The following is a 27,176-nucleotide window of genomic DNA, read 5'->3' as shown; positions in this document are numbered from 1 at the left end:
ATTGACTGAAAGGACGTGACAAAGCCCCTGAGATAGGACTCATCCCTCCCCGGACGCCACTGCGCCCTGCTGGTTCGGTAACAGCGGAGGAATCTCCGGTCTCCGGTGAAAGACGCGAACTCAGCCGGCAACGAGCAGAGACTGCGAGAACAATCCGTTGTTGCTGTTCTCATCAGTGTGCTTTTTAAGAAGCAGATAAAAAGACGAACGGAGAGCCCCGCAACCACGTTCGACTCACCCGGCGCTGTTTGCTGCTGCTGCTCACGTGCCCAGCCACAGTGGCTGGTATTTGGGTGAAAAGGTTGATGTAGGTCATGACGTTTTCTCAGACAGGTGCCACGCTGCCATACGGCTTTTTTCATGGCCTTTCACTGCACCGTCAGAGAGTCTGATCCACTCCCGTCCTGCTCCTCCACACTCGCCGGCACGAAGGGGATACCCGTTTGCAGCGACATGGTGGATGGAACCTCCGCCCGCTCGCTCGCTCGGCAACTCGGGGGGAATGTGTGTGAAGAACCGTCCGGTCCCCTTTCACACAGCCCCTTCAGGGGAACTCCAAAAACCCAGGGTGGGTCATGAATGGGATCCTTTTAAACTCCGGCTCAATAGATGCTGATGAAACACGTGGTGACAAACATGTAGTCACATATTTGCCTGTTTTGTTTTCTATATAAAGTCCCATCGGCTGGCAGCTGAAAAAGTGTTGTTTTGACTGTGGTACTGAGTGTTCGATTTCTGCTTTTACTCCTTCAATTGATTTATTCACATTGTTATTTTCCAACTACTTGTCCTAGCTGGCGGAAGAGCAACTGTGGGCACCGTGAATCTTGTCGTGGACAGGACAAGTGTACAGAGCAGGCTTGTGAAGGTGAAAACACACGCAGGAAAGACATATTGTTGGAAATCAAACTGTAAATGAATTGAGTGACTCTCCAGGAAAAAAGAGAAGCAGCAGAACGGCGGGTTTGATCTTTTGGATTATCACCTGAATTACAAAGGATGGAAATGCGAAGTGAGTCGGCCGACAAAGGACAGAAAATGATCACAGGAGTTGGTTACGCGCCACGGAGTGCGGTGGCCATGGCACCACCACGGGGGCATGTCTGAGCTGAACCAGTCTGGGCGCAAAGCCTCACAGTAAAATATACACACCCACCACCCACTCTCGGGCTCACACTCGGACTGTGAGCCCGACCCCTCTGGGGGAACGCTCCTCGCTTTTGGATGAACGCGGCTCCCGTGCGCAGTCGTCACTGCATCGAACTCTGTTCGCATTCTGCCAAAGTTGTCACTCGGCGATGTCCGGGCTCGCGTTTGCAGCGGCACGTTTCCTGCAGAGCGGGGAGGGAGCAGAGTGGGCTTGGAAACAAAAAGGTCACCAGTTTGAATCCATGAAGAAAGCCTGGTAAGTGCCTTTTTAGGCACTTGCCCCCAGCTGCTCCGTGGCTGCACACTGCTCCATGTGCATGTGTGCACTCACTGGGTTAAATATAGAGGTTACATTTTCCCTCTATGTGTAAAATAACACATAATAGGGATTTTTATATTGTCAAATAAGCACCTAAAAAAATACGGACTGAGCTCCAATCAGGGCCCATGCTGTTTGTGCACATCGGAAGAAACGCTGACATTTATTCCCAGTTTAGTGGGATTTTAGAGGCCAGACATTGTTCCACAGGGGCGTGACAGTTGGCCCCGCTCGACGATTATTGGTGGTTGAATATTTTCATTTGCATGTTTAATGCACTTCTAATTCTTGCAATTTGCATAATGGCCCCCTGCTATCCATCTGAAGTCACTTAGAGGCGAGGGAGCAAATGGCTCACCGATCTCAGCCATTCCGCCGCATAATTTTCCCATTTTCCGCTGATGGTCTTGGTTGGCATCCATTGTAATAAGCCGCCTGATTAGTGATTTCAATGTTGACCAGTACATGGAGAAATAGATCCAGGCAATAGGCCAGCTCTGATTCAAAGACAAATGGCTTGACGACCACGTCTTTATGTATTTTTAACCATCTAATCAGTTGGCAAAACGGTGACTGCTGGGAGGTGAGAGGGGGGTTTACAGATGCATGAAATCATACAGGCCAATAAGAATATAGCTTTCTTGTTATTACCATCCATGTCACAGATGGGTGATTTTACAATTGCACAACAAATGGTACAATCTCCTCTCGCCAAAGCCGAGGCACATTTAGTTTATTGCTGGTAAATTACACAAAGTTCTCGTTGCTTCGGAGAACAAGGACTTCTTATTCTTCACATTGTTTCTTATTTCATCCATTCAAATACAAATCTGTGTAATGTGCGCTGGATGTCATATTTCACTGGGGACAAAGTATATCACAGTGACCGACACACTGTTAAAACAATATGTAAAGATGGACGATATGAAAGCCCCGACAAGAGAAGCTAAAACATTTTGATCGCCCCCTGGTGTCTGGCTGCAGTATAGGTCATACGGCCCGTCTCCTCCATGTTGTGAATGGGAAGTTCTTATCACACTGATATGTGGCCATGGGTTCATGTTTCTGATAAGTCTAGTTTCAATTAGATCTTTGATGCTATGAAAATGAGGTGAAACGTCAAGATTGACAGCTGAGACTGACCCACGATTGGTCAAGCGTGTGTTTAGGCGAGACCTCGATACTGCGGCTCCGCCCCACGGTCACTACTGCACATACCAGAGCACCAGAGCTCAAGATGGCAGCCGCTGTATCCAAGATATTTTGGCTTCAGTTTTGTACAGTGGGAGAAGGTGGAGACGCATTTGTCCATCTTTATTTACACGGCTGTAACGACTGAATATCCAAGCTCTGTAGCTCCACATGCAGCAAAGAATCAGTGTCTACTTCATGAGGAGTCCCGAGAAAGTACGGTAGTGTATACAGGTATATAACTTATATATACATATACTGATTAGTCGAAACAGTTAAGATCTTTGATCAGTGCTTAGCCACTGTGTCATTGTGTCTTACCACTTAGTGTTAAATCAGCATGACAGTCGCAAATTATTAGTTACAATCATAAAAGACATCTTGATGATCTGTTGATGCTCCAGCAACAGCTCTATAAAGCCGACTTGGTCTTTGCCTGGAAGCGTCTGATTCGGAAGGGTGAAAGGTCATAGGAGGGCACTTCTCCCAGGCTGAGTTCACACAGAATCTTGCCCACGATTGGTCCAAACTTGAAGCCGTGACCTGGAGAAGAGAAGTCACGACAATGGGCAAAGTGCAGTATGTACGAGGTTTATCAAGCCTCGTCAGGTGAATCGATGCATTAATGTAAGCATGTCCATGCCCGGCACCTTGTAGTAAGCCCATAAATAGCCTGCATCTCTGGGCCTTTGTCTGAGTCAGGCAAAGGATTCGAGCCCCACATGAATGAATGCATAAAAGAAGAGCGGAGCTGTTTCGATGCCTGTCACTGAGCATCTATTCACTTACGTGAGCCGAGACCAAAATCTAAATAAGGATTATTTGCCCTTTCTCTGCATAATGGTTTCACGTGCTCAAGCCCAGGGACTGGGCTGAGAGAGTGTCTATTTTCGAAATGCAGCAGCCTGGCATTCCCTGTTGCTAAGGTCTGAGAGAGAAATTGTGAATGTCAACGGGGCTCGAGGAATGCAGCTCATTGCCATCTGACAAAGGTCTCGGGGCTCCCCTGGATCCCGCCTGGCTTTGAAGTCATAAAAGCTTGGCTCTGACAGTTTGGCCACGAGAATTTTCATCTCGCCAGAGAAGGAGAGTGGAAAAAACCTCAATAGATGGCCGAACCCACAGGGTGACTTTGTAGCCATGGCAACCCCCCAGCACTTGCTTTAAAGCACTTGTGTTGGGCTTTGATGACAAATGCACATTGTGAAGGAGGGGGAGGAAGGCAACACACTCTTTTTTTTTCTTATTCTGTGTCATGGATAAGCCCTGTGAACTCCTCCAGTGTGGCTCTGAGTTCCTTTCCTGCTGCTGCAGAATGAGAACATAAAGTACAGATAACAATTAACTAACATTGGCAACCAACCCACGAATTAAACAGATTTAGTGTTATATTTACCAAGGGAGGATTTTTTACTGCCAGTGTGGTGCAGTCTAGCACTTGGGCCAATTGAAAATATTTCAACTATTGGATGGTTAATTGGTGCAGACGTTCATGGTCCCCAGAGGGTGAGCTGCACGATCTTATGGTGGCCGGTTGAGTTTTCATAAAGTTACTTGAAGTTGACATCTTTTTTTGTCTTATACTTTGCTTATTTCTAAATTCTTACAAAACTATTGACAGCCTCAGCTGCACATTGTGTTTTATTTGATGCTTGCCAACACACTAAACTAATACAGTCAACATGACAAACATACCGGGTAAGGTGTGTGGGTCCTTACACTTCTAGTCCTGTTATCCTGCTCCCCAGCAAGCAGAGACTTGTGAGGAGGTTATTAATTCCAGATATAATTAGGTAAAGGACATGACAGGATTCAGAGATGGAAAAGTGCCAGGACACACTGAAGGTAATTGTAGAGGAGAGCTGCTCTTCCACCTTTCACAATGGACCGTAACTAATTAAAAGTTAAGGATCTATGTCCCTGGAATATGTGGACGGTTCGGTGTGTCCAACTAGACCCTGTGGATATTCTGCCGCTCTGTGATAGCACTGTGACTGCAGCGATTACTGATCACAAGCCCACTCGTGTAGTGGGAAGAGTACAGCAATGTGGCGACCTGGAAAGTCGTGTAGATGGCAGAAGGGATAGTGCGCAACAAACATTGTACATTCCATTATTGTTATGGATGATGTGGGGGGAAAAGGTCTCCCCTCTGTGAAATCAATCATGAAAAGCACAAAGTTGGAGGGTTTACACCACTTTTACCATGGCCACTAGTGATCAAATTAAAAATTGTTCTGTTACTCAGACCTTGTTTCCTGAGCCTCTTAGGAATATTACAACATCATTAATCGAGGATTCTAAACTTCAGTCATTCCCCTATTCCCAGGTCACGTCAGCCGTATTCCTAAAAGATGCATAAAAAGTTTGGTTTTAAAAAAAAGAAGAATAAAAAAACTTAATTCAACTTGCTCACTTTGTCTGTTTGTACCTAATAATTATTCTGTCATATATTTTTGCAAATCAGGTTTCAGTATGTGATAATTTCCTTTACAGCACATCGGGAGCATCAAATAATCATCCATCCATCTAAATTATTCTATCATTATCTTTATCATACTGCCAAAGCTATGAGACGAAGACAAGTGTACCGACCATGGATGCGATCAAGACATTTTAAACCCTGAGGAAGAGAGATGTGGCTCACAGACCCAGTGGACACATGCGAGAATGGCAGCCATGACTGACCTGCAGGAGGATGTAGGCGTCTGCTGTGGATTGTGGGTAATGATACTGAATAGTGTGCACAATGTTACTAAATAGTTTGTATTTCAAGGTATTAGAAACACGTTCTGATAGGTCAGAACTGATACCAGGCCACTGTGTAGTCATAGATTTGATGCAGAACAAGGGTAGACTACCAGGCAGGTTTTGTTCAAAGGAAACCCATGTCAGATTGTGCAGGACAACAGGACTCATGTCATACTCAATACAACAATATGAAATTCACAAATGATTTCATAAAGTGTCAACACAGATTATTATAGTTTTTTAATTTTATTATTTTATTTCATTATGACTTTTATTTTTAATTTCAGTTTCATTGTAATTCGGTCTTAAGGCCGGTTCGTTAGTTTTTGTTTAGGTTTAGTTTTTGAAGAATGAAATTGAAACCTATTTGTTAGAAAAACTCAACAAACCACCCTAGTTTGTGTTGTTCCTGTATAAAGTCACCGTGGAAGCACTTCATCAGTGTAGCCCCCCCCCCCCCCCCACTCCCTTACCTTGTTGAGGTGCGCTAGGTTTGCGAGCTTTTCGAATGGACTTTCAGATTCATAGGTTTTTTTCCCCCCCTTGAGAAGTGTTCCACATATCCTCCCTCTACGAGGCACCTGTTTCTATCTGTGACACAGTCGTATTCAAAGCAATCCCAAATGGGACTATGGTGGTTTCTCCCAACTTTCACTGCTGCCGTGATGCCAGCTGTGGACAGGACCGTGAAGTGCTGCATAAGTGTGCAATGACACTGACAGCTGTCGTAAAGCTGGCACAGCTAATTAAAATAAAAAGTAAGCAACACCCAAAATACTAATAAATTAAAATTCCAGTTGGACAAAAATTAAGGACATGTAGCTTTGGAGCATCTGGGCCTCACACATCCACACGCTCCCTATCGCATTTATTTTAGTCTCAATATTCGGTTGTGTAGAAACCAGACACATAATGCGAGTGCACAGGACAATACCCTGAGCCCAAAACCATACCAGGGCGGTATGGTTTTGGTTTTTGCCAGGGGGCATTCCTACTCTGCAAGTGAACAGAGCGGCAACCATGAGCGGAAAGAGTGAGCATTTCCCTACGCGCTCACAACTGCTCAACACCGTCAGACGCCAAGTTGAGTTTTGAGACTTTGGAGGCGGGGGCAATGGCTGATGATCAACTCTTTGATTGGTCACTAAGAACAGTCCCGTCCCCAGATAATCTGTGACATTCTAACCCACTTCTTGGCAGTAGAATCATCAAGAGTATGTCTGAGAAATGTCGGAGTTGGAGAGAAAAAGAGGAACATTGATTCAACCACTTCTATGATCCAATCAAAGGAGGGGAACATTATCACTGTCCCCACCTCCAAAGTTAAAAAACGAACTTGACGAGTGAGCAACTGGCTGATTGTGTTGAGCGGTGCAGTTGAGGTGAGGACAGATTTTAATTTTGTATGTTCTAAAACATACTAACGGGGGCACAGTGGAAAAGTGGTGAGCACAGTGGACTCAAAGCAAGAAGGTTCTGGATTCAAACCCTGGTTTGACCGCTTCCTCCCACAGTCCACATGCATGCAGGCTAGGTTGAATGGAGACATGATAACCCAGGTTAAATTATCAGGATGTTTGTCTGTATTTTAGCCCTGCAATACGCTGTCGACCTGTCCAAGATGTACCCCGCCACTCGCTAAATGTCAACTGGGATGGGTTGTTGTAACACTCAAAGGATAAGTGGTATAGGTGATGGATGGATAATAACAGGTAACTTTGAGTGATCTTCAGATTACAGAGCTTAAACATCTATCTATTATCACCTACGGGCAAAAGTTGAAGGCTGCAATTTGTCGAGAACTTTAAATTATTCTGAAAATGAAAAAAACAACTTCTTTAAAATAGATGGTCTCAAACCGAATAGGGCTGGGTCGGGAAAGCTATCTGTGAACCCGTTTCTGTAGTATTAATAGCCCTAGACTCGATCAACCACACATCACTTACTGCTGCATCCTGAGCCCAAGCCCTTTTGCCATTAGTTCCACTCAGATTTCTCCAAACGGCCCGGGCTATATCTCCCTAGCCCCGCTCCCTCCACCCTGCTTAGCATACCTGTACTAATTAATTCTGGATGCTCCACCAGGTCTTTCTTCCCGGAGGAGCTTTAAATTACCCACTGCTGCCAATTCAGATGATCTGAATCCACATATCAAGAACCTGTTATACAATTTAAAAAAAACTAATTCAGCACTTTGAGTCCCGGGCGGCACCGTTCAATAAGATGGTACTTTTATGTGCATTTCCGATATATATAATTTGTCTTCATTTTATTTTTAAATCATAACCTAATCTTTATTTATCTGAGTGAATTGTAGCTTAAACTTGGGGACAGCAGTACCATCTCAAAGATCAGCCCTCGTTGCTACAATGATCTGAAATTTCTCAGGACTACCAGTCCATTTTTGGCTGCAATTTTTAATAGTGACCATTTTAATTACAGATTTCTACAAATGCCATTCTCTTTACCGCTTAACTCCCCTGGCATATTCATAGGGATGTACTACTCCTTCCACCGTAGGACAGTTAATTGATGTTTTTACCATCACAGTGCTTCCTCCCTTGTGGACCTGTTAGTGCGTCCATCTCCCATACCGTAGGTCATGGGTTTTGCGGCCCGACCAGAGCGGTAAAATCACGACAACAACAAAGGGAGAAACGAGCTTACTACCCCTTTAAGATAAGAAAACCCAAGGCCAAACCTCAGCCCTGGTTCAACTGCGTCACTCCTTCTGTTGGGTAAGACACCAGAAGAGTGCAGCGAAAGTAGAACAGCGAGATTACAGGTCTCATATGACCACCCAGGCTCTTTTCCCTACCATTATACAAATTAGCTGCAACACTTTTGCAAGTACTTTTGAGAAATGCTTAATCAGAATGAATGATGGAAAAAAACTACGTTGACAAAAAGGATACCATATTGACAATAATATAAAACATTCTTGTCACGACTAGGCTGTGACGCTCCGGTGATGGTGTTTTCCTGTGTGTTTTGGTTTTTGTGTGAGTACTTATCACAATACCCATCACACGGTAGTGTTGGAATCTGCGGGCGCTTAACATTTAGATCAGTATCTTTGTGACAAGTTGAAGGTAAGAACTAACTACTCCTGTGTTCTCCTTCCTCCAGCAGTGTTTTGGATTGGATCCAACCGCCGCCACCAGGCTAACCCGCCCGACCAGCATTTCGTGCCGGCTTCACGCTCCAGCCTATTCTCGCTCCACACAGCACCGTAGCCATCCACCGTGCCTCCACTCATCTGCCTGCATATACTCCACCTTAAATTACAATAAATCTGTTCACTTCTTCCCCCTCAATCTGTGTCTGCATTTCCAAAATCCACCCCCAGCCGTAACACGTTATGCCTCTGCTGAAACTTAGGTTTATAATGAGGGTAGAATTATATTTCAGGACAAGATAATTGGGTGTTCATTCATTACAATAGATTTTTGAATGGAGTAACCATTTTTCTTTGTATGGAGGGTTGTTTGTAGCCTCACTGAATCGCTAGGCTACAGGGTGTGTTTAGTCAATCTGTATTGAGTCCTTTAGGGTTAATCAGCCAAGTGTTTGGTTAGTCTAGTTCAACCTCAGGAGTCTCTGAAGGCTGCGTGTTCTACTGACACAGAAGAAATAAATTCATGATAAGTGAACGTTATTTCTTGGTCTCACAAATGTTTTTAGTGCAGAAATAGCCCAGGCAGAAAATCTGTCAGACAGACAAGGATTGCAACTGTCACAGATGATGAGCTCAAAAAGACTGAAGTCTGAAAAAAATGTCAGAGAAAAAGAATTATGCGAGAGGAATAAGTGTGAAAAAGGAATCGCCTCGCTACAGTTCTGTAACTCTGTCAGCTGACTTGTGGCCACTGGGAAACCTAGCTGTCTACAAACATACAACCAAACAAAGATTTGTTTAAGCAGCAATGTAACCCATAACCATCAGACAATGTAATAGAGGGTGGATGAGAAAATTACAGCTCAAGTCCATTCACAATAATTCTGGTTAGCAGTCTTTTTAGCAGTGTTATCTTGTACAATGCACAGTGCGATCATCATGAGCATATTTATTTCAGTTTTCTTCTTGAAATAACAGTCTGTGTTGTGTTTTCAGAATTATTTTGGCCAAAGCACACACACACACACACACACACACACACACACACACACACACACACACACACACACACACACACACACACACACACACACACACACACACACACACACACACACACACACACACACACACACACACACACACACACACACACACACACACACACACACACACACACACACACACACACACACACACACAATGGTTAAGCCAACATTCTTGGCCCACTATCTTCAAATGTCAGGATATATGCCGGGAATCTAGGAATCATTTTTTGATATTGTGTGAAAATTCAAAGAAAAGATAAACTCATGTCAGTCTTGCACAGTTTTATTATCTAACATCTTGGCTATTACTCCTCTCTTTACATGGGAGTCAGTGAGTCATCCTTCACCCGCCTGCAGGAGGGTAAAAATGTGGTAAGTATTCACTGGTACCAGGGAGAGAGACCACATGTCTTCTGTACTGGCCTTTCATCACTGGTTACTGGTTGAAATGCGAGTGGATTTTATGATTCTTTGATTTGTTTTTAAATCATTGCATGCTTTGGAGCCAACTTTCAAACCTAATCACCTCCTTCTACATCCAGACCTCTCAGATCCTCTGATTAGCTTCTCCTCCCTGTTCCACGCTCACAAAAGCTGTCCCCTAGGCTGCTTTAATATGCCACCATACAGTTCAAGATTGCCGTGCCTTCAGTATCACTGTCAGTGGACGATTCAAAAGATTTCACTCTTACAGACCTGGAAACTGTGTGCGTTGAAAAGTTGACCCCTCAGTCAACTCATCTCAGTTCAGTTGGAAACCATGAAGGACTGTGAAAAACTTGTAGGGGCTCTTTTCCCAGGAGACGGCTTTTGCTAGATATACTGACGTGTGTGTGTGTGGGAGGGGTTAAGCGTGTGCCGGTGCTCCTTGCGAATTGACTCCGATAACATGAGTAATGCTTATGTTCGTCTCTCTAAGTGGGTGGATCAAATGAACCCTTAGTGGTTCTGATATCTCGGTCGGAATGAAATGGAATGGAAACCAACAGAAGTGGATTGAAACCCTTTCTCCTGCTGGATGGTTTCTTTCATTTGAGTGAACACGTTCTTTGTTCTACATACACGGAATGTGTGTGTGTGTGTGTGTGCGCGCGTGTGTGCTCAAGAGATCATATCTCAAACACCCACACATGCACACTCATCTGTTCCAAATCTTTTTGTACGGTGAACAAATATATCCTGAATTGATGAAAAAAATTCAGGATATATTTGGGGGTAAAAAAATCTGCATTTCGAAAAACTAAAGAAGTCTCAAGTAATATTTTTTTATTGGGTGTGAACTGCGTGCACCCTTGGTGTCAGCTGACTGTTGTGTGACCTATATTTCTCAGGAAACAATAACTGACTGGCATCCCATTGATGAAAATGAAATAACGCTACCAGGTCAAATTGTACAAAGATGTAATGTAATAACCTTGGTGATCCTCTGACTTTTTTTTACCTAACATGAACTTTTCCAATATCTTAGTACCATGTTCTCATTCTAAACTGATATAATTCGATCAGCTTCAGCCGTGCTGTTGTGTTTAGCTGAAAAAAAGGGTGTATCCGGCAAATGTTTGATGCACGTTCTCGTTGGAGAGCATCCGTATCTTTGCAATAACTGTCTGGTTTGCAAATGTGTCTGCAGAAGAGAAACAAGTGAACAAGGTGGTGTGTACTGCACGGTGTGATCTCTCACCAGGTGAGGGAAATGTACAAGGTCAGACTATATAAAAGAAAGGCCTGGGTGTGAGGACCCCTAAAAACCCAGCTAACTGCTTTTTTTCCCTCTGCTCTCATGAGATACTTAAAAGACAACAAACAAAGAAATTCCAGAATAGCATTTATCCCGAAGCTGTCTGCCTCCTGAAAATGCTATATTTAACCCTGCAGGTCACTCAGTAAAATGCCTTTTAATGTCCTTTAATGGTAAATGGTAAATGGACTGTATTTATATAGCACTTTTCTAGTCATAGACCACTCAAATAATCACAATCCCCCATTCATACAGCGCTACCAAATTACCGCGCACATTTCTGTCACATTCATACACTGTCAGAAGAGCCATCAAGAGGCAAGTTAAGATTAAGTGTCTTGCCCGAGGACACAACAGCATGTGGACTGGCGGAAGCTGGGATCAAACCGCCAACCTTCGGGTTGGTGGACAAACGACTCTACGTCCTGAGCCATGAGCATTTTTTATTTACACTCATACACTCGGGCTAGTTGGCTGCTGCTGCTGCTGATAATTGCCTACAGGTGCTAGTGGGTTATCTATACATTTTATATTTATATATGTGTGTGTGTATATATATGTATATATACATATACAGTATATATATGAATTTGGCTCTAATGCAACATCTTTACAGTTCCTCCTTGTTAGACGTAGTTTGTCTTTCATTTGTTTTGAGTTGCTTTGCGTTGTACCTGAGAATCCAGCTCCAATCACAATGTTACCGTAGGTGGGGTGGCAGTCCAGCACAAAATGACGGTCAGGCGTCAGCTGCAAAAACAACGACAAAACACGAAGAGCCGGCATTAGTAGTCGAACATTCGAAAGACAGGGTCCAGACCGGGGGAGAAATTGACGCACTCTGATCAAGCCTTGAAAAGTACAAACTGTTCCGGTTCACAAGTGCAGCAGAGTTGGGATCTCATCGATTCTGTGCTCTTGTTTGGTTACAGCAATGCAGCTTTGTGCATCTTTATTCAGGAGTGCGGCAGCCTTCCTTTCCCAGCCGCATCATTCCGCTTTATGGAGACATGAATAGTGAAGTGAGCAGACTGTCCTTGGAACTGTTTGACAAGGACACATGCTCTCCCTCCATATGGCCATGTGGCCTTTGGAGCTGTATCTGTCTTTGTGTCTCTGTGGGTGATGTGTAAATTGTGTCTTACTGCACGATTGTCCACGGTAGAATACATAATGACCTCTGAGAGAACGAAACATTTTGCTAGAACTTCAGAGACGCGTGTCATTCAACTCTCTGTCCTGTCTTAAGAATCACTGGCGATGGAACACCACACTCGCTGTTAAGCGAGAAGGGAGCGTGACTGTCAGGATTTTCAGCGGCATTGGACAAGGTCACAGAAATTACGTTTTGCTCCAGCCCTCAGTATGTGATCGTGGTTAGAGCAGCTCGCTGTGTTGCTGGAGGGCAAAGCTGCCGCACAGTAACCCAGACACAAACACACACAAGCACACTCACACACACAGTTAAACAGAAAGCAGAGAAGAGGAGAAAAATGTGACTGTAATTGTGAATGACAGTAAAACACAGAGGAAGAACACATTGAGCTTAACATAAACAAGTGCATAAAAAAATAAGTAAATAAGATGTATGAAATATTTTAGTTTTTTTTAACATTTGGTTGGAGAGGTATGGTTATGTTTAAGCACCTGCAACACTTGGTTTGGGTTAAGAAAATATCTTGGTCTGGTTTAATTTATTAACAGTTCAAAGTGACTTAACTCAAGAAAAAACAAAACAAAAAAAAACATATTGTCATTTCCTATTAAACATATTACTTGTTTTGTTAAGACGGATTATATATCATAGAGCTGTAGTTAATACACGTTAATAAAGCTCAAAAAGGAAACAGAATACTGTCACAACAAAGTACCTGTCACAATATAAATACATATTTCTCATCTCATCTCATTCATCTTCAACCGCTTATCCGGGGTCGGGTCGTGGGGGCAGCAGCTCCAGCGGGGGACCCCAAACTTCCCTTTCCCTGGCCACATTAACCAGCTCTGACTCTGGGATCCCGAGGCGTTCCCAGGCCACTGTCGAGATATAATCTCTCCACATAGTCCTGGGTCTTTCCCGAGGTCTCCTCCCAGCTGTACGTGCCCGGAGCACCTCCCTAGGGAGGCGCCCGGGGAGCATCCTTACCAGATGCCCGAACCACCTCAACTGGCAAAGGAGCAGCGGCTCTACTCCGAGTTCCTCACGGATGACAGCTTACGACTTCAAATAAAGGTATCATTCAAAAAGCATTGCGTTCTCTGGTATTTCTGGATGACATCACTTTGACCTTCCCAACCTTAGATCTCCGCATCTCCGTGATGTCAAGTTTTTGATACTCACCGTATACATGCAGCTCTCCACGACTGCGGGTTCAGGGAGCAGGCCGGGAAAACAGCGGGCGACGTAGCGCTGGAGGATGTCGATGTCAGACCTGTCTGTCTGCTTGTCCCTCTGGTCCGGGTCCGTCTCGCTGCCCATGTGGTGGCATATCTACACACAGGAGGACATGGTCAAAATGATTTCTATATGAACCTCCATTCAACTCTCGCTGTACGTTTTAAGGTGTATACTGTGTATTGGCATTTGTTGAATATCCATAGTTTCATGTTTTTGCATGCTCAGCATGCATTTAGTCAGTCAGTGATCTGGGATCTTGATATTAATGGCCACCACCAGCATCATGTTAATGACAACAGATACAAACAGGCCTGGACATCGTCAAGCACATGTCCACAGCAAACCCAGTCCTACTCAAAACAGAAGGTGCACCATCTGTGCAGTGACAGAGCCCAGACTGGGAGAGAAATGATCTAACTCTGTTAATATTCTTTAAAAAAGAAGATATGTAGGCAGGTATGTGTAGGTGAGAAAGTTATCAGGTGAAATTTTGTCTTAGGTTATATGGCAGAACAATTCATATTTCACATGTCTACATGTGAGAGATACTTAGGTCCCTGTTACCAGGTAACTGACAGGGGGGAGGGAGCGACTGTCACACATATACACGCACGCACGCACGCACACAGGCACATGCACACACATACACACACACAAACACTCCAGACTCTCAAAGCTGCTTATATCTCATGTGGTCTGATATAGTGCACAGAGTCAAACCCAGAGAATGGGGGCACAGTGAGGGAGCTGAGGCATTAAAAGAACTCTTTTTTTCTCTGCAGGAACCGAACAACACACACACACACACACACACACACACACACACACACACACACACACACACACACACACACACACACACACACACACACACACACACACACACACACACACACACACACACACACACACACACACACACACACACACACACACACACACAGTGTGAGTGAGTAATTACAATTTTCTTCTCTGCTTCATTTTCTTTCAAACCATGTTAATGGTCCCAACACTGGGCATGCAGTCATACAGTAGCTTTGGCGAATAATACGACGTGGCATCACCATCTGCCATCACACCCCCACCACACACACACACACACACACACACACACACACACACACAATCTGTGCATGTGGTCTGCCGTTAGGCTGCAAGCCCCCGCTGGCCCGCCATGATGCCCGAAATAGAGACATGCCATCGAAAAACAAGCACACCTCCCGTTACTAATCTGATGTTGAGGACGGACGTGACGCATTTTACAGTCGACTCTGCAGCAGTGTTTTTACTTTCAGAGCGGAGAGCAACTGTACCCATGTGGCAATGTGGCTGTTAACGGCAGCATTCCAGCCAACAACTGTGCGCAAATCCTTGTGTGCTTCAACTGAGCAGTTCATAATTTCTGTTTCTACTAAAGGTGTGCAGGTTGTCTTATGTTTGACAATGAATTATTATAATTGCAAGTACAAAACCTATGGTAACTGTAAGTAATACTATGGTTAGTATGAAATCGAATTAAGAGAAATGTATATTATAATATAGTGCCGATATATAAAAAGGATTCAGCCCCCTGACTTTTCATATTTGTGTCATTTTGACATTGATCAATAGACTGAGACCCTCTATGAAGTGATCCATATTCAAACATAAAATACAAATCACTGCATTCTGCAAGAAACCTGCTGCTTGAGAGCAAGATAATCAGCTCAAGCCCGAAGCCATGGCTGCTAAATAGCAATGTTCAAGTCCTGCAGAGTCACAGTCAGAGTCAGTCTCAAGCCAATCGCAAGTTTGAGGCAAAATCCCTGTTCAACGAAGCTCAACAGAGCTCCAATACCTCGGTAGAGAAGAATGGGGAAGAATACTATATATATATATATATTAAATGTATACATATATATATAGACATATTTTCTTTAAATAGGTTTCTCTATGCCCAGCGCAGAAACATATCTATCAAGATCAATTGTTATTTACAAGAAAATAGCTGCTTTGTTATTCTATAATCAATCATTGGATAAGCAGTGCTCTAGTGAGGGGACGAGTGCATATAACTTTATTTAATACAAAACTGTGTTTGCTTGGGTGCTCACACTGCAACAGTTTAGTTGCTAATGTTGAGTAATGACGCCAAAGGATTGAATGGAAAATCTAAACAGATGAAATGACATTAAGAAATAAATGATCATTATCACAGTTCACTTTCACTGATCACCACAAACACATGAGGTGTCTGTACAGTATCGAGAGTCCACCTCCGTGATGTACCTTCATCAGGCCTGGGTACTCGTTGGAGGGGAGGCCGTAGATGTCATCTTTAGACTCCTCACCCTCGGTAAGTATGAAGGAGGGAAAACGCTGCTTCACGTCGTATGATCCAGGAACCTTCTCCTTCCAGTAGCACACGTTGATCCTCACCACCTACAGCGGAGGAGGCGTTAAAATCATTACTACCAGCCACAGCCAGAAACACAGACCTTCAGACCTAATGGCTGACCACAGTGTATATATCATTATATTCATTTAACTGATTGGAATGCAAAGGTTTCTCAGATTTGTTAAAGGACACACGGGCCCTTCCTCTTCACCGCTTGTCACCAAAACTGTGACAATGTCACGGTGAATGAAATTTATCTAAAATAAATTAGACTTTAGCAGGCTTGATGAAACAAAAGAAATCTAGTTGTTAACCTCTGATGTTAGTTTTCTTTTGTATGACATTGCCTCTTTGTGTTACTATTCCTCCACCACAGCTCAGGCATTAATGACCCTGTGTGCCGGCATGATTGTTTTCACGACTATCTGTGTGTGTGTTTGTGTGTGTGTACAAAATAACCCATATGGACAGATTTTCACCTATTTTCAGCTGATCGGTCAAAGGTCATATGACATTATATGATAAGTGATGTCATTAGATGATATGTGATGTCAGGGTAGAACTCACTCTAGAGCTCATACAGATCGAAAAACACTTTATGAAGATATGGTAGGAATGAAGGCATCAAGACGTCACTATGATGCTTTTCATTTAATATCTATTGTACGACTGATCAATACTACACTTGTAAAACCTGAATGAATACACACAGGCACAAAATGAGCAGCTTATCAGCACTGAAACACTCATACCAGTTAAACCTTAATACATTCCGTCGGGCTCATCGGTTTCTTTTTTTTCTTCTCTTCGATAAAAGTGCAATTACAAATGTTGCTCTGCAGCAGTTTGGTGAGAATTAGGATTTAATGAAATGTACACATGGTTATACAACTGACGTCCATCTGAAGATGGCAATAATAAGGACACATTGTTCAGGATTTCAGCGTAATGAACTAGCCGGCCGTGTCCTCGTTCCCGGTCAGCATAGAAATTTAGAATGAAGTACTCTGGCGAGCCAATGAACTCGGAGCCTGTGCTTCTCTACCAGTTCACTCAGGCATGGCGTTCCCCAGGCCTCCCCAGCTTGCTGCAAGCCTGAATAATGCAATTCCAATATCAACTCCAGCTCTCCACTCTAACAGCTGTCTGCTTGTTTTCCCATCACTTTCTCTTTTCACAATGTGTGGCATATTGCACGATGGAAAGAACTGCCTTGCTGACTGTGGCTGAATCCAAATGTTTGGACTTTACAGCAATCACAGACTTAATGGACATTGATAATAATAATTATTATAATAGTAGTAGTAGCAGTAGTCGTCGTCTAATAAATATAATGAATATAATAACATTTACATATCTATTATTCAAAACATTTAAATTTTTGTATTGATGCAAATGAGGTTTCATATTGCGCATACAGAGTCCATGTATGATTTGAGGATCCTCAAAAGATGGTTTAATGTTGACTCATGTAGTACTGTACCCATTAAGCTGCAGCAAGACTTTGGATGGTGTCTGGATGACGTTTATTTTCGTCTTTTATCAGAACAACAACAGTGGAGAGACAGAGAGTAAAGTTATGGGAGAGAGATGCAGGAAAGAGTACAGGTTGGATTAGAAGCAGGGCCGCTGTAGGAGGGGGCTCAGCCTAAATATGTATGCCCTCTGCCAGGAGCGCTACCAGGGCAACCCCCCATATCTGATCCATACATCATATACACATATTGTAACCTGGAAACTCAGTTCAGATAGGTACAGCTACTTGTTGGTCAGTCTAAAATCTCTGTATTTGGTCCAGATGAACATAAAGGTCAATATCATAACTAGTCTGGTAACCGTCACATCAACAAATAGGCTTAGCCTACAATATTAGCAGTTTGGTGGCGACACTTTGAGAGGTACAGATGGATTGAGTCTGATTACCTCCAGAGGCAGCTGTAAGCCAGTGTGGGCTAGCAGTCTATTAGCCCAGGGTCCAGCGGTGATCACCACACTCTTGGCGCGATAAACACCAGCAGTGGTTGACACTGTCACAACAGGGCCGGGCTCGATGTCGGTCACCTTCTCTTTGTCTCTTATGATCCCACCCAACTTCTGGAACTGCCCCTGGGAAAAGAGACACAACATGTGCTAATGAAAATCCTTCAATGCTGAACGTCATCATCATATTCATCATCATCATCATCATCATCAGAATGTTCCAGTGAGCAGCTCTGTCGACAGTAACACTGTCTACCAATATTAAATATTTTATTGTACCAATTAAACAATGAAAAAAACTTGCATTCATATATACATTTTACATTCTAAAAATAATTCTGATAGTTTATTTTCTTAACTCAAGTTCTATATATTTGGTTGTATTTGTGTTTTCTTTTTATTCATAGTTATTTATCATAAGGTTTATGATTAAACTAAAAAATCTAGCCTCAATTTAATTCCTTTGTCACAAAGGTTTGATAACGACATTTTAGGAATCATGGACAGATTAAACTATACATATACAGTATATATATATATATATATATATATATATATATATATATATATATATATATATATATTTTAAAATATGCTGTTTAATCTGTATATTATAAAATACATCGGCCGGTGTATGAGTATGTTTTTATGATTGGGGTAGGGGATTAGAAACCTGATTTCCCCATGAGAGAGACTTCAGACAGTTTCCCTGCCGTGACAGCTGTGATGAATAGAAAGTACTTTCTTGCATGTCCACTGCATACTTCGATCCATACTGAAAGAAACTGAATTCCAAGTCTGACTAAAACTAAAGCTGAGACTATGTTTACCTCTAAAGAAATTGGTTTCTTATGGGGCCAATACTGTAGCAATATTATTTGTGTGTGTGTAGATTTGTGTAAGTGTATCTCAATCCATGTGTGAGTAATCAGATTTCTGTGTCTATAAACAAATCTGCAAATGAGTGTAAAGATCTGTGAGTGTGTTGACAAATACGTTTGAGATACTAATGGCTGAAAGGCTAAGTGTTTAGCTCAAAGAGATGGAAATACAGAAAAGCCATCAGTTAAAACTGAACCGGGCTTTGCAATTGGTCTTCGTACACATGATTTTCTGCCATGACAGTAGATCTGCAACAGTTAAACGATTAATCGATTAGTAATAGATTACTAAATTAATTAATTAATCGGTTCAAGTAGGTTTTATAAAGAAAAAGTCTCAATTATGTGATATCAGCTTCTTAAATGTGAATATGTTCTGGTTTCTCTGCTCCTCTGTGACAGTAAACTAAATATCTTTGGTGTGTGGATGAAACAAAACATCATGTTGGGGTTTGGGAAACACATTAATCGATTATGAAAATAATCGTTGGTGCAGCCCTACATGACAGATCCACAAGCACGTGAGGCAAGTGAGGTGGCCATTTCTCATCACATCACTAAACAAAAACATTAGCAAACATGTCACTCTGAGATAATGGAACAAGACCGATCAATTGCAACATTCATTAAGAAATCATATCAAAAGCAAGCGGGTCTTTTAGAGCCATGGCATGAACTGATCTGATTCATGTCCATCACCACAAGCTTTCATTTGACATTGACAGCTGCTCCACAAAAAGTGGCCTGAACATCTGTCCAGCCAGCTGAAAGTGGCACCTCACTGAAACAACAAAGCAGTGTTTTGTGCTTGACCTGGCAGCCACACGTGACTCTGTTCTCCTCCAGTGCTCTTTGTCTGTGCTGTCAGAATACAGTAATGTGGATTTATAGCCCGTGCTACTATAATAGGTATGAGCTATTATTGGATTCAAACAATGAGAATGAAATATGTTCAATTATCCACGTCTCGGTTCTTTCAATTTTTTTCGTCTCGTGCTTGTACATGAAATCAGAAAATGTTTGATTTTGTCCCTATTATTATGCTATTAGGACCACTGTCTACAGTTCACATCTGTGGTTCATTTTGTTTGTTAGAGGTCTCTTTTATCAAAACACAGACTTTCTGCCTTGAACCCTGGAAGATAACGATATACATTCTTTAATTGAAATACGTTTGAGGTGAATGAACCTCCATGATCCGTCTTGATTGGATTTCAGTCACAGTAATGCTTCAAGTAACATTCAAGGAAAACTACAGTTGATTGGAACTTGCATTGGGGATCCCTAACACATGATATCTTCTGTGGACCATGATTAGCCTGAGAATATGGGCCTCCCCGCAGACAAAGCTTGGAAAAAGGTCCCCCCTAACCCCCCATTAGTTGACGTAGTTTGTCTATGGGATCAAAATCATTTTATTTGATCCCATAGACACTCAGCAATTGAGCAGATATTGCTATATCGTCTCAACAATTGAGCAAAGATAGCCTTATTGCCTTTTGACATAACGTAGGTCTATGTCGAATACATAAAAAAGGCATTTGTTAATTTTCGAACCTCTACCACACTACTGTACCTCACACACATTGTGGTTATTTTACATGATCTCCTTATGATAACAAATTGACTAATGGGATATATTTATTCACTTCCACTCACTGAGCCTCGTCTGAAACCGTTTGGAGCCCCCCCTGGGGAGGCCTGCCTCCAGTTGTACTGACGGTATCAGTTCCTGGAGCTTACACACCTAATGCTCTACCAGTGATATGTATGCTGTACCTGTACAGTCTTGAGTGCACGGTCGGCGTAGAGAATTCCAGCGGTTATGTCCACCACTGCTCCATCTCCCTCAGCCAGGTTGACATGGGGGATGTGCTGGCTGAAGTTGTCACGGGTCAGGGTCACCATAGGAACCTTGTTCCTCTGTAGGGTGCTCTTAAACTGCTGGTATTTCTGACTGTTCTCTGGTCCCATCACGAGGAGTCCTGTTTGTCTAAAGAGGGAAATCAGTGAAGATGAAGGTTGTAAAAGCTCAAAAATTACACCCATATTAGTCTCTGATTCACTGAAGCTTAATTCAGTTTGTACGTGAGGAGCAGCAACACAGTACAGGGCAGTATTATGATATATGTATTAACAGGGTGTGATTTGCACAAAAAAAGAAAAAAGAAAAAGAGGAGTGGGGGGGGGCTAGGTTTCCATTATGGTAACAGGAATGGCTTCAATCTCCCAACCTCCAGCATGGCATACGCCCTACGTAGCGTAGACAACATTCAGTTGCAGCTTGGTCATTCTCTAGCTGGTGCCGAGCAGCGCTGACGCTGATTTAAATAACAATAAGTCACATCAGCTGCCACTGATGTATGTTAATTCTGACAGTAACTTGATGACAGGCCTAAATTACACTTGTCTGTTGTGCGACTCTGATCACCATTGTCAGTACTTGTATAGTTTTTGGGAGGACAGAACCTCTCTCTACACCCACTGCACAAACTGAACGGATTTTTTCTACAGAGACATGTCATTTCTTTTGGATCTCGCCACGTCACTGGCAGGAAACTGAACTCTCATTCAGGTCACATCAGTAATGTATAAATAGTGTTGCGAGGATCACAATGCTGGGCTCAACATAGGGATGGCCGCCAGCCCTATGTGATTTGTCACAATTCATTTTTAAAGGTTAGCAGTGCGCTACGTCAATGCATTAAGAATGTTCTGTGAGTGTTATGCAGACTGCAATTAATATTAGAAAAAATAATTAAGAATGTGCTGTGAGTGTTATGTAGACTTTGTAATACAAAGTCCAATTGCATCCAACCTGGGCTGGAGTAAAACAACCCTCTGCTTCCCTCAATGTCTCCCTACACCAAGGCAAACAGCTCTACACTGCCTTTCACCTAATCAAAGAGGAGGCACAGGACTTTTCAACCTTTTGAAGGCATCTGGGAGTTAATCTGCAAAGGATTTTTAAATGTGTTGCTGGTAGTGAGGCCTAAAGATAACAACGTTTGTCAGTGAGTTGGTGTGATGGTGACCGGCAACATTGTTCTCAGCAAAGTGATTTTCTCTGAGCTAAAAACATTTTCCAAAAGTCACAGATTCTGAGATTAAAGTCACAAATATATAAGAAACAAACACACCGAAGCACTTGCAGATGGATGACCTCATCAAATTGGTATCATTTGCAATCGGATACAGCAATGATTCTGTGATTTTAGCCAAAATTCCAGAATATAAAAAAAAAAGTATTTTTAAATGTACCACTTTAATCTCAGCGAATATCTTAATATCCCTCCATGGGGTCAGTCATTTTTTTCCAGACATGGCTCAAATACGTTGGCATAACTAATAACTCTGTTATAATGAATAAGAATCAACCTTTGAAATAATCTCAACAGTGGCATTTGACTGCACACTGTAAAAACAGCCGATCACAGCAACTACCAGACCAAGAGGTTGTGCAACACAATCTAATTCAGTAGTCTGCTTGATAGCTGGCTGACTCGTGCTTTGCCAGGAGTATGTCCTGAGGGCTGCTCCGACATCTGTCAGTGGCCATGAGGCACAGACACGCCAGAATAAGGGCTTCAGCCATCCATTAGAAAATGTTATGACCGTGTCTTGTGCCTGTGTAATCTCCTATTAAAGAGTGTGTGATGGGGGAAGGAACAGCAGTGCAGGTATGTGTAAGATTGAAAAAAAATGATCCCTCATCCCGTCTGACCTATCAAAGTAGGTGATTGTCGGCACCAAAAGTCGTGATGTACTGTATGTGGACAATATGAAAAATGGCTGCTGGGTAGATTTAAGCTTCACTCTGGGGCTGTTTCAACGGCTCCATCTGTCCCAGAGGCAGCCGCAGAAGTGGGAGGCATTCGCTCACACCAGCCTGGACATTTCTCATTGTGATGCAGACATTTTTTTTTTTATTTGCCAGCCCAAGGGCACAGGTGGCTTTTAAGATGTGGACCCATCAGTCATGTCCTTTGGATGGGTGCACAAGGGACGGGGCGGCGCACTGTGTTTCTAGGGGAACATAATGTGGGCATGGCTTGATATCATGAACAGTTACCCTGAGACATGAATAATGAATCAGTGTTATGTAGCTGGCTGGCAGTGAGAACATGGGGCTGCTCAGAGGAAATTTGACCATGGAAACTTGCGCTGCTGCTGCAGGGTTAGGCCACAGTTTGATGCCACTGTCATATTTGTACACATACAAACCGCTCCCTGCTCCGGGAATGCGAATTAGAGGTTTAGCGAGATGAAAAAAAGCCCCTGTCCTACATTCAAAGGCATGGCAGCTGTCAAGGGGGTGATTCAGTGACGCTGGAGGTAATAAGTAAGTCATGCATTTACAGCTCCCGTGGATTGAGTTGCGGCCCTTGTGCTTACATCGCACCTTGAATGTGACAAATCTCTGCGTTCCGCTGATGCTTTTGTCATGTTCCATTTAATGGGTTTTTGTCTCTCTGCGTTTCTGCTGACTGCTTACCTGTACAGCTTGACGCCTGCCTCCCTCTCCAGCTGAGCCCACAGCTCGTAGCACTCCTCCATCATGTGGGCGTAGAAGTCCTGCTCGTAGGCCTTGCGGATGATGCGGGTCTGGCCATGGGAGCTCCCCCGGGTGTGGGGCAGGACGAACTGGAAATGATGAATGCGGTATCACTTGGTTGACATTAAATAACTTTGAATCGGGAATGACATGTACATAAAATGGCCAAAAGTATGTGGACATAAGAGAGAGTGTGTGTGTGTGGGTACAAAAATGCTCTACAACTCGACTTGATTAACTTTTGAAGGCCAAGGTCAACAAGATATCTCTGCAAATAATAGAGAGAAAATCTAAAGCTTATATTAATCAAAAAAAAAACTGAGACAGGAACCTCTGCTACAGCGTTTCTCTCTGCAGCTACATATCTTAAACTGATTACAGTTGTTTGGGGGTTTATTTTTCTTTTTTGTTCATTTTAAAAGCCTCGCAGCTTATTGGCCATTCGGCAACAGATACCTGACCGTGACTGGATTTTATTCATTTAATGACAGCATGCCATTATCTTTTTTTATTAAATGTCAGTGTGCCATAATCTGATTTGCTCAGCCGCAGATTCATAATGAGAGGAACATTTTCTGACACTTCACACAGAGACATAAAAGATCTGTAATGTAGTGTTTCATGCTGTAGCTTCATTGTAGAGCTGTGTACAGTGCCTTGACACCCCCCCCCCCCTCTCCACGTGGGACCCAGCTGTCATTGTCGGACAAAAGGTGACAACCCGCTATGACGTCACCCACTGGTTGGTAAACTGACGTTTTGAAGCCTCAAGTTTAGCATTTTGGCCAGTGCCATCTTGTTTTTTAAAAAACATATTTAGTGAAGTGGGGTGGGGGTAGGGGTCCGAGCTTGAGGACACTGCACTTCCACCTATGACATGCATCCATGCCCCAATGCAAACCTTGCTTTATCACCTATTCTACTCCATATGGGACCATAATTTACAAAACGTCTGACAAAATCATGCAGTACTGAAGAAAACTTAAAAACTAGAGATTTAGACCATGAACTCCTCAGTAAAAATGTTTACTGTTGTTCTGAATCAAGTGAAATGCGATGTTATACAGGTTCCAGGCACTTCAGCATCACTTTAGCAAAGTGACAGAAACCAAACAAATCTAGAATCATAGAATGGCATTCAGTAGAGCGCACACTGTCACCAAGGCCTTAAATTCAATCAATCCACACTAAATTACACACACTCATAAATATCAGTCCCCTTAATATGCCTGATGTTTTTCATCAAGATCCATGAATTATTCCCTGGGAAATCAGAAAAACATCAACAATAAAGCCCTATCCTGTAATATTAAATTAAGTGATAAAAAAAAATCCTGGATCCACCCCTTTGTCTTGATCCAAACCAAAATGTTATGGGCTTTTCTTGACCCACGTCCCATCATTCAACCAAGTTTTGTGGAAATTTATTCAGTCCTTTTTGCAAACAAACAAACGGACAGGGGTATAATATGAAGAATGAAGATGATTAAATATGAAGAATGGGTTAGATTCCCGCTCAAGAATTCTTCTGACATCTTCTTGCTGGCTCGCACACGCCAGAGATCGATATGACACTGAGACGAGAGGGGGAAAAAAACGGAACAAAGGGCAGCAGGAGCAGAAAGGTGGGACTTCAGCCAGATACAGTAGTGTGTTAGTGCTGGTGTGTAGTGCACTAAAGCTTATCAGCACCACTACCCTACCAGCCAACAGCACAGCACGCAACTTGTGTGGAAACACAGCCACAGCCACATGCAGACATGGCGGTATGCCTGATCGGAACCGTAGCATTGGTCGCATTCACCCGTCCACACCCACATTCATACAGCGCTTCTATACGCACATTTACTGTCACACATCATTCATACACTGCCTTCTTGCCCGAGGACAAGGCATGTGGACAGGAAGACTGGAGGACGCTGGGATCGAACCATCGCCCCTACTGGTTAGTGGACGACCCTTGCTATCTCCTGAGCAACAGCGGCCCACAGTGAGAGTATAGCCACAATGTAGTGACAACACACTGTTAAGTATTAAGCACATGCAAAAAAAAAAAAACATGTCCCAAATGTAAAAGAGGTGGTTTTGATAACTTTGGCAGGGTTTAGGGGTCGCCACACTAGTGTTACAATCATGCAAGATTCAGTCTTTACAGTACTGTAGTTCAGAATGAAATGAAGCTCTTCATAACAGTGTAGTAATGCCTATGATACCCTGCACGCATACTGTACTCTAATATCACAATGCTGAATTTTTTATATTGAATAATGTCATCTCACAATACCAACTGATTGGTTTATCTAAATAAACTATAGAACGGGTCTCAAAACTCCTCGCTTCCAAAAGTTACTCGACTATATGATGTAATTTCATATTGAGGGTGTGACCTAGTCCCTACCATGCGATCAGAATTTTTTTTATCTACATAGAGAAAGCTCTAAGTCGTGTCTATAGTCCTACAGGATGCAGACTGAGATACCTTAAAAATGCATTTTTAAAATAACCTTGACCTCATTTTATGAGTTCTCTGTGACTTTGTCATGACATCACTTATTACATGATACGATGGGGAATAATCTCCTGACCAATATAAGCTTTAGGTTTGCCGAGATATCTCGTAAAAAGTTGAAAAGTTATCACCGTGAGAAGACAACCCCACAAGTATTCGTTTGAATTGCCCCTTGAGATGCAGCATATCATTTTCAAGGGGGTCCTATGACGCGGATACAGAATTTATACCGCATAAACACAAAAATTGCATAACACACAAACGTTACAAACGCAAACACATGAATACATCCAGCTCGCTCACCCTCTCCCACCCACACCCCCAATCCTCAAATGTAAATAATAATAATAATAATGATAATAATCATCATAATCATTATATAAATGAATGGAATGATCATGGTGATAAAAGTACAATTAAAAAGCATGAACATGATGTTTTCAAATTACAAAATAAAGATGTAATAATCCCACTAAGTTTTTTTATCCATGCACACACAGACACACACATACCCAGTGTGTGACTACTTGACGCTTTTACTTGACAGTGCTTAGTTGCAGGGTCGAGCGTGTGTCACACCTGCTCCAGCAGAATGGTCCTCTGGTTGCTCTTGGCCAGCTGATAGGCCGCGAACGAGCCCTGGACGCCGGCCCCGATCACTACGCAGTCGTACTCGCCCGTCGTCGACATCTTCTCTCTATATTTAGTGACGGACAACAGGCACTTCGCTCCTTTTCAATGAGCCCGACGCCCCGCCCATCTACAAGTGGAGGCAGCGACCGAGCCTGGGAAATGGCGCCCCCGGGTGTTGCCTGCCAGGCGCGGAGCATTAGCATTCAAACTAAGCGAGTTTGATCAAAACCTCCTTATAGGTTTAGGATCAGGACTATGCATGTGAGGTTGCGGTAAGGATTTGAGACTGTCTCACAGTCTGGGCTCTGGACTAGTTCTTCATAGAGAGCATGTCAGGGCATGGGTGCCTGACAGTCTCTTTATAGGGTGAAAAACACTTACCCTCATTCATTTAAAAAAAAAAATTGGGCAAGCAAAATGTATTTTAATATGAATATTTAGATTGGGCACCTCTTCCTCTGTCATCCCAGGCTTTCTTATAACTCTGACAGTGGTGGAAGACAGCGTAAGCAGTGGAATGAACTGTAC

At 42.9% G+C, this 27,176-nt stretch overlaps 1 protein-coding gene and 1 long non-coding RNA gene across 3 annotated transcripts; one reads left to right on the top strand and one right to left on the bottom strand.

Moving 5' to 3' along the window:
• Window positions 1-2,756: 2,756 nt before the first annotated feature.
• pipox (pipecolic acid oxidase) lies at window positions 2,757-26,752 on the bottom strand. 2 transcript variants are annotated; one of them, XM_035623514.2, is made up of 8 exons: window positions 26,595-26,752; window positions 23,447-23,595; window positions 20,731-20,944; window positions 18,014-18,196; window positions 15,982-16,134; window positions 13,657-13,806; window positions 11,990-12,065; window positions 2,757-3,202 (listed from the first exon to the last, which is right to left on the bottom strand). In XM_035623514.2, exons 1-8 carry the CDS (start codon window positions 26,703-26,705, stop codon window positions 3,072-3,074), a joined length of 1,167 nt encoding a protein of 388 aa, XP_035479407.1. In that variant the 5' UTR covers window positions 26,706-26,752; the 3' UTR covers window positions 2,757-3,071. The 2 variants fall into 2 exon arrangements, with proteins under 2 accessions (XP_035479407.1, XP_035479408.1); XM_035623515.2 differs by having other exon boundaries at window positions 26,528-26,665.
• Window positions 5,266-8,727, top strand: LOC118299637. Its single transcript, XR_004789910.1, has 2 exons — window positions 5,266-5,379; window positions 8,540-8,727. It is a non-coding gene; the product is annotated as an uncharacterized LOC118299637 (long non-coding RNA).
• Window positions 26,753-27,176: the final 424 nt, after the last annotated feature.

This window comes from Scophthalmus maximus, chromosome 11, assembly GCF_022379125.1.
Source record: "Scophthalmus maximus strain ysfricsl-2021 chromosome 11, ASM2237912v1, whole genome shotgun sequence".
NCBI classification, from domain to species: Eukaryota; Metazoa; Chordata; class Actinopteri; order Pleuronectiformes; family Scophthalmidae; genus Scophthalmus; species Scophthalmus maximus.
Note: the sequence above shows the minus strand (reverse complement) of the source record. Positions and strands in the feature narration are given on the sequence as shown.

What these genes read in the sequence shown, in the direction of transcription:
- pipox (XM_035623514.2), bottom strand. Translation starts at nt 26,705, where the DNA reads ATGTCGACGACGGGCGAGTACGACTGCGTAGTGATCGGGGCCGGCGTC. An exon ending in GCAGGCGTCAAGCTGTACAG is followed by an intron (nt 20,945 to 23,446) that starts GTAAGCAGTCAG and finishes TTCCCTCTTTAG; the next exon opens with ACAAACAGGACTCCTCGTGA. An exon ending in GATTGGAGCTGGATTCTCAG is followed by an intron (nt 3,203 to 11,989) that starts GTACAACGCAAA and finishes TCTCTTCTCCAG; the next exon opens with GTCACGGCTTCAAGTTTGGA.